This window comes from Elephas maximus, chromosome 14 (genome assembly GCF_024166365.1).
Source record: "Elephas maximus indicus isolate mEleMax1 chromosome 14, mEleMax1 primary haplotype, whole genome shotgun sequence".
Lineage (NCBI taxonomy): Eukaryota > Metazoa > Chordata > Mammalia > Proboscidea > Elephantidae > Elephas > Elephas maximus.
Window position 1 is genome coordinate 70,348,057 of NC_064832.1, and position 13,100 is coordinate 70,361,156.

General features: G+C 34.8%; 1 protein-coding gene across 9 annotated transcripts in view; it reads right to left on the minus strand.

Annotated features, from left to right (window-relative positions):
• The window catches only part of MYCBP2 (MYC binding protein 2), a 287,568-nt gene that overhangs the window by 144,110 nt on the left and 130,358 nt on the right, over positions 1-13,100 (minus strand). For all 9 annotated transcript variants that reach the window (XM_049853287.1, XM_049853282.1, XM_049853285.1 and 6 more), the window contains 6 exons: positions 10,565-10,656; positions 8,299-8,433; positions 6,826-6,909; positions 3,819-3,915; positions 813-1,005; positions 49-323 (listed from right to left, as the gene is read on the minus strand). In XM_049853287.1, the coding sequence (XP_049709244.1) occupies positions 49-323; positions 813-1,005; positions 3,819-3,915; positions 6,826-6,909; positions 8,299-8,433; positions 10,565-10,656 (876 nt within the window). The remainder of the gene's footprint in view (positions 1-48; positions 324-812; positions 1,006-3,818; positions 3,916-6,825; positions 6,910-8,298; positions 8,434-10,564; positions 10,657-13,100) is intronic.

Genomic DNA, 13,100 nt, shown 5'->3' on the forward strand with positions numbered 1-13,100 from the left:
CATTTTCTTGATCAGATCTTCAACTAATATTTTACAAACTCAAATTACCTGATCCAAACAATTCAGTAGATCACACAGACAAGCCCACTGTAAGGCAGGAGTCGGGTAGAAAGAATGAAAACAGGCAGTAAAAGTATTATGACACTCCTGAAGGACAGCTTCTAGGAGGCTCAGGGGCTGGCTGAGATATCCTTGAGGATCATTGTCCAGCTTCACCATGCAGTGATCAACTCCTTCTGATAAAATTTTTCTTAACAAAGTTCTGGTTTTTCCAATACACTCTGCTAATTTGCTAGTTTCTTCTACAACTGCTTTTCCTGTAGCTTTGAGGGAATAAAACAGATTGCTAATTAAATAAAATAAATGTGCATGATAACATTCAGTACAATTCAACACTTTCCTATGTTGCTAAGAATCACAAGTACTTATACCCTAGGGATGAAACAATTCAGAGATGGGGCGGTCAAAATTAATTCCTTTTTAAAAATTCAAATGGAAAAAAAAATCTGGTTTCAGCATTTAAGACCAAAGCAGTTGTTCAAAATGTTTCTATTTGACAGAATTTGTTTGAAATAACACTTTATTAGAGTATTTAATTTTAACCTAAAACAACTTCATTTTTAGAATGACATGTAATCTACTTTATTTTGTATAAGTAAACACAGAAGCATTATACCAAAATGACTTTCTCCCCTTATTCTAGGAGCAGGTTAAAGGCAGTTGGGGATCTTAAAACTCTTGGTTATCCCTACTTAAATTTTCTCAGTGTCTCAAATATTTTCTCTGAAGTAATTTTAAAAAATTCTTCATACCTGACACTGGATAAATTTCACAGGTATAGACACGCAATAACCTCAGACAACAGGTACCCACAAAGCGCAGTCTCTCTAAATCTAGAAGTGTTGCCGTGAACTGGAATCCTTTTAATCCTCTAAGTTCTTCAACTCCTAAGACTAAGGTAGTCCAGCTCCAGTGAAGAATACTCAGCAATGACTCAAAACATTCCTAATTCAAAATATGAAAAAAAAAAAAAAAATTAGTTCAAGTGATACCATAAGTTGAATCAAATGGAAAGATAACATTCAATTTCAGAATTTTATCTTGAAATTTTTGAGTTTTGGAAGCCCAAAATTATAATCTCATAGTTCATTTATTAAATCACCATTAATAGCTTCTTTGAAGTTTCACAACGAAGGAAAAGTTGTTAGGCATTTATAAAAACAATGTTCTTAAATACTGACATACTTAAAAACACATTTTTCAGTTTTGCCACTACCATGTTATCTAGTTTATTGTATGAATAAGGAAAATTTTTTTAAAAATTATAAATATATGTTCACTTGAAAATAAAATTAAACTCTACATTGTCACTGTAGGATTATATAAATTGTCACTGTAGGATTATATAAATAAAAATAAAACAAAGGTATTAAAGTACTTTAATAATTTTTGAATGAATGCAATAAAGTGTTTTAGTATTAAATACCAGTGACAGTATCAAATATTTTATGTCTACATATTAAAATTTACAATGCTACTAAAGCTAATTCTTGATAAACATGTTAATAGAAGATAAAAAAACTGACTAGAAAATACTAAAAAAGATTGTATTTGGACTTAAAATACAGAATATAGATTTATGGTGGGGGATTTCCATTTCAAGTCCAGTTATCTGCAAATTACATCATGCTTACCTGATAACACATACTAGGTGAATCTCAAAAAGCAAAGCACCCCACCAAGTCCAAGCCATATGGAGAAAGTGATACCAATAATCATAGTTTATAGTTTAACTATTTAATGAATTCCTTATGTAAAGATATCTTTCCTTTATCTAAATGACTTAGTGACCACCAAACCACTTAGACATAAATATAAAAGCATTACCAAACACAGAAAAAAAAGAGATCAATTGAAAAAGACATGATAGTCAGATATCTACTTGGATCAAAAGATTCCAAAAGAATCCAATGTTCTTGTAGTCTCTTACTCAAAGCAGGCTCTCTGTAAGCTGCCAAGCTCTTTTGGAAGAACGAGTTGACAAGATATATAAAAATATTTCAAGTATAAATATTCACATAAGGATATAAGTAATCAAAGACATATATGTATGGATGGTCATTGTTATGGATTGAATTGCGTCCTACAAAAATATGTGCTGCAAATCCTAAATTCTATGCCTGTGGTTATAATCCCATTTAGGAACGGGTTGTCTTTATTCCGTTAATGAGAGAGGATTAGTGTAGGATGTGTCTTGAGTGAGTCTTTCATAAAACATAAAAACAGCAGATTAGACAAACAGAGATGGGGAAAGAGATGCCATGGCTTGGCATGAAGACTGCCCAGGAGCAAAAGCTCAGAAGAGACAAGGACCTTCCCCCAGAGCAGACAGAGAAAGCCTTGACCTAGAGCCGGCACCCTTAATTCAGACTCCTAACCTCCTAAACTGTGAGAAAATAAATTTGTTTGTTAAAGCCATCCGGGTATTTCTGTTATAGCAGCACTAGATAACTAAGACAGTCATTCAGCAAAATGTAATTATAAAAACTGAGAAACAAACTGGTCCTTCAGTAAGAACAGTGTGGAATAAATTAGAATCCAGCCATCTATGGAACACTATGCAAACATTAGAAAAGATTGAGATAGAGTCAAAGGTACTAACATGGAAAGATGTCCACGGTGTATACTACAAAATTAAAAAAAAAAAAAAAGACTATACAAAACTGTAAGTACCATTAAAAACAAACAAGAAGGTTAGACAGCATAAGGTTATATAGCAAACTGTACACACTAAATTTGAGTGTCCATATAAAATGGGTTGGAAAGATATACACCAAAATGTAAATAATAATAAGGTGATGAAAGGGGATGGGGAAAGAACTTTAAAATACTCCTAGTATAGTTTTATCCCTACTTCACACCATTCCTACCAGGATATGCATCGATTTTGTAGTTTAAAAAACTAATAATAAAAGAAAAAAAAAGTCACCTTATACAATTTACCAACACATGAGACTAATAGCTATGATAATAAATCACATTCACAAAGTTCCTTATGGTTTTAAAAAGCATTTTTGTACTCCAGCGGCACCTCAGAAGACAGGCTTGGAGATCTGTCTCTGATAAATCTCAGCCTTGAAAACCCTGTGTAGCAGCTCTTCTCTGCACACGTGGGATCACCACAAGTCAGCATCGACTCAACGCAACTAACAACAACATCTCATCAGGAATTCATAATGAGGCTACGATGTAGTTTATTTAGACAACTTACATAAGAATCCTCAACTAATAAACGAAACAGCAAGAACTTAGCTCAGACTTTCCCAGTGCACATACCATGTTCTTTCGATTACTTCATGTTAGCTTTCCATTCTACACTGGTAACCCCAATAGCATTGTGTATCTTTAAATGTAGAATGGGGATGGTCAAATAGTTCAAGGACATCCCTAGTTTTATATGCAACTTGTCTATTAAGTATGAAAGTAACACTTTTTGGGTCAGCACATCCCTTAACTTCTTCACTTTCTAACTTCTTGAGCATAAGCAGTCATATATGATTTACTAGCAAACTCACCAGTTATTTTAGAAATAGCAAGGCCAAGCCCGCTGGGCATGTTAAAATCACAGTCAACATCTCTATCTTCCCTTTATCTAAAGTGGATATTATCTTTGGCCGGAATATAAATGCCAGTACAAATTCAAACCTGAGTTCATAAAGCTATGCTGAGATAAACTCTTAGAAGAGTGGCAAAATGTTGAACATTAAAATGAATGGGAGCACTGAAAACAAACACTGAAATTTTAAAAAACAGCTTACCACTGAGACGGTCCTTGCAAAAGATCTCTTTAAAATGTGTACAGGTTCACTGGTCTGCTGTTTGCCTTTTGAAGCACTGCCATCACTGGTTGGAAGCCTTAAGGTAGTAGTCACACATAACAAATTTACGTTGGAAAAGGCCAATGATATTTTTCTATTGACAATATTCATTTTTGCAATAGTGAAATAATTAAATGACACATTTAAATTTTTGTGCTAAGTAAAATGACACTATGCGGCTTGTCAGAAACATTTTCCAATGTTAATCAAAATTTTTAGCATGTGAATACCTCATCTTTTAAAATTCCACCCTTATAAGACTCAGTAGAAACCGCAAAAACATAGTTTAAATGCACCAATAGAAGAAAACAAAACAGATAAATGGGACCTCTTAAAAATTAAAAATTTATGCTCATCAAAAGACTTCCTTAAAAGAGTAAATAGATAACCTAAAAAATAAACAAAAAAACCAAACCTATTACTGTTGAGTCAATTCCGACTCATAGCGACCCTATGGACAGGGAAGAACTGCCCCCCCAGGGTTTCCAACGAGTGGCTGGTGGATTGGAACTGCTGACCTTTTGGTTAGCAGCCATAGTTCTTAAGCACTGCACCACCAGGGCTTCAAGAGACAATCTACAGACTGGGAAAAAAGCTGCAGAAACGATTTATCTGATAAGGGTCTAATCTCTAAAGTTAACCATTAAACATTAACCATTAGCCGTTAAACCAAAAACCTGTTGCTGTTGAGTCAATTCTGACTCACAGCCACCAAGAGGACAGAGTAGAACTGGTTAGCAGCTGAGCTCTAACAACTGCGGCACCAGGGCTCCTAGGTATAAACCCTAAAAAAAAAAAAAAAAAACCCTAGAGACCTAAAATAATGACACAGACACGCACACCTATGTTCATCGCTGCTTTATTCACAATAGGAGATAAATGGAAACAACTGTAAGTGTCCATCATGGATGGATGAATAAGCAAACTGTCGTACATACATACAGTGGAATACTATACAACCATAAAGAACAATGATAAGTCCGTGAAACCTAACATGGATGGACCTAGAGGGCATAACGCTTAGTGAAATAAGTTGAGTGTGTAAGAATAAATATTGTATGATCTCTCTTTTATAAGAAGGCAAGAATAGATAAATACAGAGAAACCAATGTTCACTGGTAGTTACCAGGAAAGGAGGCAGGGAAGAGTGTGTTTTTATACATAGAGACTAGTTATTTTTGGTGATGAGAAAAGTGGCACCAATTATGGCTGCAGTGAGCATAGCACAACCAAAGTAATAACAAGTGTTTGAGCACATATGGATAAGTATAGACACAATGGTATACAGGTAGGTACAGTTGTGTACATAGGTGAGAACAGATATGAGTATCTACCTAAATCCGTCGCTGTCAAGTCAATGCTGACTTACAGTGACCCTACAGTACAGAGAAGAACTGCCCCACAGGGTTTCCAAGTAAAGGCTCGTGGATTCAAACTGCTGAGCTTTTGGTTAGCAGCCGAGCTCTTCTTAACCACTGCACCACCAGCAAAGTGTCTACAGGCATGTGTAAATATAAATATGTGGGCGCAGGCACATACACTCGCTGAAGACACCAATATGATACTCCTCAGACATCACCAAACACCTTTCAACATCAGTTTTCTGGGTTTGAAGGCTTAGGACCACAGTCTCATGAAACAACTCGGTCAACTGACATAACATAGTTCACAAAAATCATGACCTGCATCCTAATGAAGTGAGTAGCATCTGGGGTTTTAAAAGCTTGAGAGTGGTCATCTAAGACACAATTATGGGTCTTGATTCACCAGGAACAAAACAGTAAGAAGGTAACCAACAGTGCAGAGAAGAAACAAGTCTAGAAGAGCCACAATCTCATCCACTCTGAGACCAGAACTAGATGGTGCCCAGCTCCTACAACTGACCATTCTGACCAGGGCCGTTGGTCTTGGAAAGAATGGGAGAAAAATATGGAGCAGAACTCAAAATCTTACTTTAAAAAAAAAAAAAAAAAAAGCCAGACAAAGTGGAACAGTAGAGAACAGAAGACCCCCTGAGACTACTGCCCTGAGACACTCTTTTAACCTATAACCAAGCCTATCCCGAGACTACATTCTAGCAAAATAGTAGAATGGCACACAAAATAAAGGATATTACCTGTAAGATCAGCTCCCTACCTAAAAGTCACCAGTATGAGACCAAAATGTCAACCATTTCTCAAAAGCAAAGATGAGAAGATAAGGGGGCAAGAAAACTAGAGTACTGGAAAGGGAACAAACAAAACAATTAAAAGGAATATTGGCACATTGGGGTAAATGTAACCAATATCACTGAACAATCTGTGTGGAAACTGTTGAACGGGAACCTAACTTGCTGTGTAAACTTTCACCAAAAACCCAATAAAATATTATTTAAAAAAAAAAAAAAAGAAAGGGAAAGCACTGGGCACAGTTCCTCAATAAATGTATGTATTCAAAATACGTGTGAGGAAAGGAGAAAGTAAGGGAGGGAGGGCTGAAAACATAGTAACTGCCAGCACCTTATTTAAAAAATTATAATTATTTAAAATATATATATGCTAAAATAAAAATTATATATATATATACACATATATATACATATACACGTACATATATATATATATGTATTGGAGCCCTGGTGGCGTAGTGGTTAAGAGTTCAGCTGCTAACCAAAAAGGTGGTATTTAGAATCTACCAGCCACTCCCTGGAAACCCTATGGGGCAGTCCTACTCTATAGAGCTGCCTGGGTCGCTATGAGTTGGAATTTACCTGATGGCAATGAGTTTTGTTTTGTTTTTTAATGTTAGCAAAAATGTTCTTGTTAAATTTAGCTAATATTTCTCCCAGTACAATTTGATGAACGCTTAAAATAATTTCTTCCATATTATACCACATAATTTATAATTATCCTGCCTCATTATAGCAAAAGAATAAACCATACTAATTAACTATAAGCAAGTTAAATACCTGTATAATAACTGAGGTATCTGACCAGCATTCACATCTGTACCGTTATTTGATTTCTTTGAACTCTTAAACTGGAAAACAACCCTAAGAGAAAAAAATGACAATTATAAACAACATGATTCATTAAAGGAAATAAGGACTTTAACGACCATTTTCAAATCTTATGTTAATGAACAGAGAATCATTCAAGGTGGGGGGGGAAGGAAAAATGTAGCATTCTGATTTTAGTGTTAGCTCTGAATGGCTTAATCAGGAATCTGTCTGAGGCCCCATTCCTGCCCCCCGCCCCCAGCTCAGCTTTAACTAGAGCAGTAAACTTTTAACAAAAAGCTTCAACTTAAAAACAGTTTAAAATCCACTCAACTAGATACAGTAAAAGCGTGTGGCTTCAAAATGTCATGATATTCCAAGGTTGAATGAATTGTATGTGGGAATCATCTATTCCAGTGTCAAGGCAGTCATTCAGTTCTAGCATACCATCTTGGAGTAAGTTGAAGGGATATATGCAACAATAGAATTAAATTTTTCAATAGCATTCTACTTGAATATAGTCAACAACATGGGATTCACCTCCTAAATCAGTCTGTTCCATTTTCTGGACAATTCTTTTATGAGATGATCTAAACTGAAATTATGTAACTTCTACCCATTTCAAACAGTTTATGTTCCAGAGTAATAAAGAATAAGCTGCCCTTCTCTTACAGATGACAGGCCTTTCAAACACATGAATCAGAGTGATAGAGTACAAAAAACACTGAATTTAGATTCAAGAGGCTCCAGGCCCAGATTTGGTTCAGCCACACAGTAAAAATATGACTCTAAGCAAATCTTTTCATTGTTTCAATGTTTCTCTATTTTCCCTACCCCTCAATTTTCCCTGCTTCTCTATAAAATGGAGCTAATAACTGGCTTACAAAGTTGTTGAGGGCACCATATGAGATAACACGTGAAAATATTTTATAAATTGAAAAGTTCACATGAAAGTTATTTTAAAAGTTATTTTTAACCAGTAAACCTTTCCCTACATGTTATTAATATTATACCATCCTATATTGCTCAAGTTCTACAATTTATCAGCTGTTTTCATCTGAATTGTCAAATTTAATAACATATATATATATATATATATATATATATATATATATATATATATATATATATGGTTTCCAAACTCACTATCCTGTAATATTCCTCTATATAATGTCTCATTTGGAAAAAAGCTTTTAAAGGACGTAGTACCTAGAAAAACTATAAATGCTACCTGAGACGAGCAAAGAACAGTAGTCCTATTATCTCTCTTATTCTGTCTAAACTTAATTTGGCATAAGATTGCATGATTTTAGTTTTTTTAGCGGTCATATTATACTCTAGTCTTATTAATCTTTTTCCTACTGAACATCCTGAGTTTTCAAAACAATATTCCACCAACATGAATCAGAATTTGCTTAAGTAATAATGAAACACTTCACTTACCCATCATCTGTGGTAATAGAAGCTTGACCATGAGATCCACAGTCACTGCTGGGTCCTGACACTCGAGCCCAGGCTACATACCACCATCCAGCTTGCAGGAGAACGGGTTCATCAAACATCATCGCATATTTTTCTCTGGGAGAAAAATCAGTGAGTTACAGACAGTGCCTACACACTGCCCAGCTACGTACACTTATCTAAAAAATTACTTATAAAGAAAACATGAAATTAATTGTATTATGAAATTCTTGTTAAAGAACATTAAAAAGCCTAGATAAGAACACTAAATAATAATTATATGTATTACAATGATGCAATTATATTTCTTCCCCTTCTTTTCTAAAACTTACCAAAAATTTATAACATTTTTATATTAAAATAAGACAATTTTTAAAACTGCTATTAAAAAACATGCAAGTGAGTTGGAAAATGAAAATCTGAATTTTTCTTAATAAAATGGAGCTAATGTAATTAAAGTTTATTTATCAACAAAAGTATTCTGAGAGGGAGTATGTCATGGTTAAGAAAATAGCTCTGGAGTCAGAATGCCCGGGTTCAAGGACTGGCTTTGTGACTTGCTAGCTGGACAACCTTGGGCAAGTTATTATACCTTCTTTGTACCTCAGTTTATTCATCTGTAAATTAGGGATGAATATAATGCCTAGTTCATACAGTTGTTCTGATAACTGAGTTAATTCAACTAAAGTGTTGGAACTACCCTTCACATAGTAACTACACAAAAAGTTTGCTATTTTAAAATTATTATTGTTACCCATATGTATGAGAAACTATGCTAGGTAGGTACTCTAGAGAAACAAAAATAAACTTGAGAGCTCTGGTGCTCAAGAAGTTTACTAATTTAGGAGGAGAGAAAAGATATGTATACAAATAAGGGCATCTGTTAAAGAAGACAAGCAAGTCACAAAAATCTAAGTAACAGAATGGAAGGATTGTGAAAGAAGGCATTTGGAAATTTTATTGGGTATACTTGGAACAGAGAGAAGAATAAAAGGCATTTCAGAAAAGAGGGAGAATGGCATGAACTGCTCTGTAGAAGGACAACGGTAAAGGACAAGGTTATGAACTGGCAAAGAACCCAGCTTAGTTTAAGTATTAAAAGAGATGTAGAGGAGTAGTTGGCAGAAAGTCAGAAAAGATGCTGAGACAGATTACGGAAGTTCCTTAATGGAAGCCTGAAGGAGTCTGTGCATTGTTTAATAGGCAAATGAAAACAAAATCTAAAAGATTTTCTAAACAAGAAAGCACACATTATATTTCTCAGTTATAATCATATTTTCAAAAATGAATGCTAAACAGCAATAGCATCTTAAGGCTTTGTTAAAAATTATTTAACCTGCAGTTAACTTTCCTGAAATTTACCCTCATGAAACATAAAAAGCTACTTGGTTAATGTCGAAAGTGAAGAAACAGCCAAAAATTTCTTCAGGTTTACTATTTTGTTCTCAAGTGTATTTATTTGGGAAAAGCAAACTCAGTGCCTTACTACCATCCTTATTTCAGAAAATATACATTTTCACCAGCAAGAAGCAAAAATGCATACTGCAACAGGCTTTCTTAAGACGTTTATTCTTGGGAAGTACAATGAATCATTTATTATTATGAATCTCAATTTATATCTTTTTCTCATAGTATTCTCTGATTCAAATCACTAATTTGTCATGACAGAGTGTTAAGATAATTCTTAGGATTATACAGAAAGGACTGCTAAGCTCTACCACTTAATGAATCTTCATAAATAAACATAGTAATCTGATAACCTCCCAAGAGATATCAGTAAAGCTCTTCACCTCTCCAAGTGTGTTATGATAATGGTTTTCTACTGGCATGGTGAATCTGACTCATGGTCATATAAGCACTTGAAGGCACATACATAATGCTACAAGTAAGAGGTTACTGTAGGCAGTGTCACATCACATCACTAGAACACTGGCATACCAGGTACTTTCCGAGGGATGTATGAAAATAAAAAGTGTGCAAAATATATGTATAAATCATATATCTATTTTATCTTCAGTACAGAAACAGTCCGTTTATTTTGTGAATTAAAAATGTGAAGAGGATTTTACTATCTTTCATACAGCATGGTTAAAAGCAATTCTTGTTACCTAACATGGAATTTAACTTCTCAAGCATCTGAAATTAACAGCCCAGGTTTTTAAAATTTCCTTTTAAAATTCTATTTATTTATTTATAATGGATTTTTCAGTAGGTAAGGATTACACTAAATAATGAAGAAATCATTTACCTAGCAGCACAGTCATAAGCCAACACATCAGTCTCTGCAAGAAGGTCTCCATCAGTTTCATGATCTCCTCCATCAGGACCCAACTCAAACAGCTGGGGAAAGGAAAAAGCAAAACAAAACAAAAACCGCATTTTGCCCATTCATTCAGTTCTGTTAATTTGCTGAATAACATGTTTATAAATTTGTATGTGTCCCATATATGCTTGACTTTACAATGTAAAAATCAGAATTCCTGCTTTACTAAAGCTAAAAAAAAAAAAAAAAAGCTACCAAGCAATATATATACAAATATGCATGTATAAATTAAAAAAACATATTAATTGTTTTATGGCCTATATTAATCTTGATTTTCCTATTTTATACATTTTTGAGGGGTTTTATCTACTTATAACAAATCCTCAAAATATACAAAAAGTTCTGCATCCAATATAAACATCTGAAGATTATTATCTAAGAGTTTCCAAATAAGGTAGAATCTAGGGTCCAAGTTCTGAGGTTAGATTGCGTAGATTAGAATCTTGCTTCAATACCTATAAGCTGTGAAGTTCTGGGACCCAATTTCCTCATCTGTAAAAGCAGAATGGATACTAATAGCTCCCACATCATAGCAGGTGTGATAATTAAATGATATAATACTTATGGAATACTTAGAAAAACACCCCACAAATAAGTCTTGAAAATGTTAGTTATGGATAAAGACAGAAGTAACAGGAGAATCCTAACAAGTATTAATGAAAAACAGTTCAAATTAATATGGTATGGGAAAAAGGAGTAATGAAGGGTATGGGGGTAGGGGGGAAGGTCATAACAAAAAGAGGGAATGATCACAGCATGTGGATACAGGAGACAAAAAAGATATGAACATAGAAAAAGGTTATGAAATAAAGTGAAATAAGAGGAGAATCATGAGTTTAAGATCTTTTTAAAATATGGACTAATACGTGTAAAAAAAAAAAACTATTTCTCTGGAGAGTCACAGCAGGTGAACTAGAAGAAAGGGAGAAAAACACTGATAAAGAAGGGAAGGAGGCATGGAAATTTACTGAACGGGTACTGTGTTAGATGACTTAGTTTTTCAATTATATGCTAGCGACCTAGACATCTTTCTCCAGTCTAGATTTTCTTCTTGACCTTCAGATCCTTATTCTCAACAGTCACTGGATTCCTCCAAGGGGCTCAATCCTGAAAGCAGTTCATCTCTCCCTAGTCCTTTCTCTCCTAGTACAATTAATAGTACTATCATTTGCTTAGTCACTAAAATAAAAACCTAACAACAACCCTTTTTTCCATATCTCTCTATCATCACTATATCTACTCTATTGCTGATAACGAAGCTTGTGAATTCAACCATATTCATCATCATTGCCAGGAAAACGTCAATAATCACGTTAATTAGTCTTCTTAGCTCCATTTTCTCCTTGCTCTAATCCATATTCCACAAAGTAGAGGGTTTTCTTTTTTTAATGACTTTTAGAAGTCTTTTTAAAATGAGTATCTGATCAGAATACCTTCTTAATTAAAAATTCGATAATTTCTCATCTCTTTCTTCCTAGCATGATATAAAAAGTCCTTAATGATCTGCCCCTAACCTGGTCTCCCTGCTTATTTCCAACAAAATTTTTGAACATATACTATGGGCCAGGCACAGTTCTAGGAACTGGGAGAGGATAATACAAAAACAAGCAAACAAACAAAGCAAAACAAAAAAACAGGGGGAGGGGGAGCACTGGGAGTGAGTGTGTGGTAGGAAAGGGGACTTACAGTTTTAAGTAGGCTTACCAGGGAGTCAAGACCTGAAGGTGGTGAGGAAGTGAGTCACCCAGCTACTGAAATGAAGAGAGCTCTAGTTTGAGGGTACAGCAGGTGCAAAGGTCCTGAGGCTTCATTGAGCCTGGCATGCTTGAGGAGCAATAAGCAGGCCAGTGTGCCAGGATTAGAGTGAAGCAACTAGTACAAAATGAGGTCAGAGAAGCAATGAAGTTAGTTCTGGTAGGGTCTCGTAGGTCCTTGTTAAGACATTTGGCTTTTATTCTAATATAGGAAGACACTGGAGGATTCTGAACAGAGGAGTGACATATTCTGGTATAAATTTTAACAGAACCACTCCGATTGCTGTGTTGAAAATACACTGAAAGAGACAAGTACAGAAGCAGAGTACCAGTTGAGACGCTGCTGTAATATCCAGGTGAGAATGGCTGTGGTTTGGACTAAAGTGGTACCAGTAATAGTTTTTAGAAGTGGCTAAATCTAGATTTGGTTTGAAAGAAGAGTCAACAATATTTGCTGCTGAAGTGCATGTAGGGTATGGAAGAAAGAGGAGTCAAGGATGACTCCAAGGTTTTTGGCTTGAACAAGTACAAAAATGAAGTTACCTATATTCTGAATCATTTAACTGAAATGGAAAAGAATGTGGGGACAGCAGGTTTAGGGAAGTCATCAGAAGCGTAGTTATGGACATGTTACATCTGAAATGCCTATCAGGTACCCAATTAGAGACGGAAAATAGCCAATTGTACATATGACTCTGGAGGTCAGG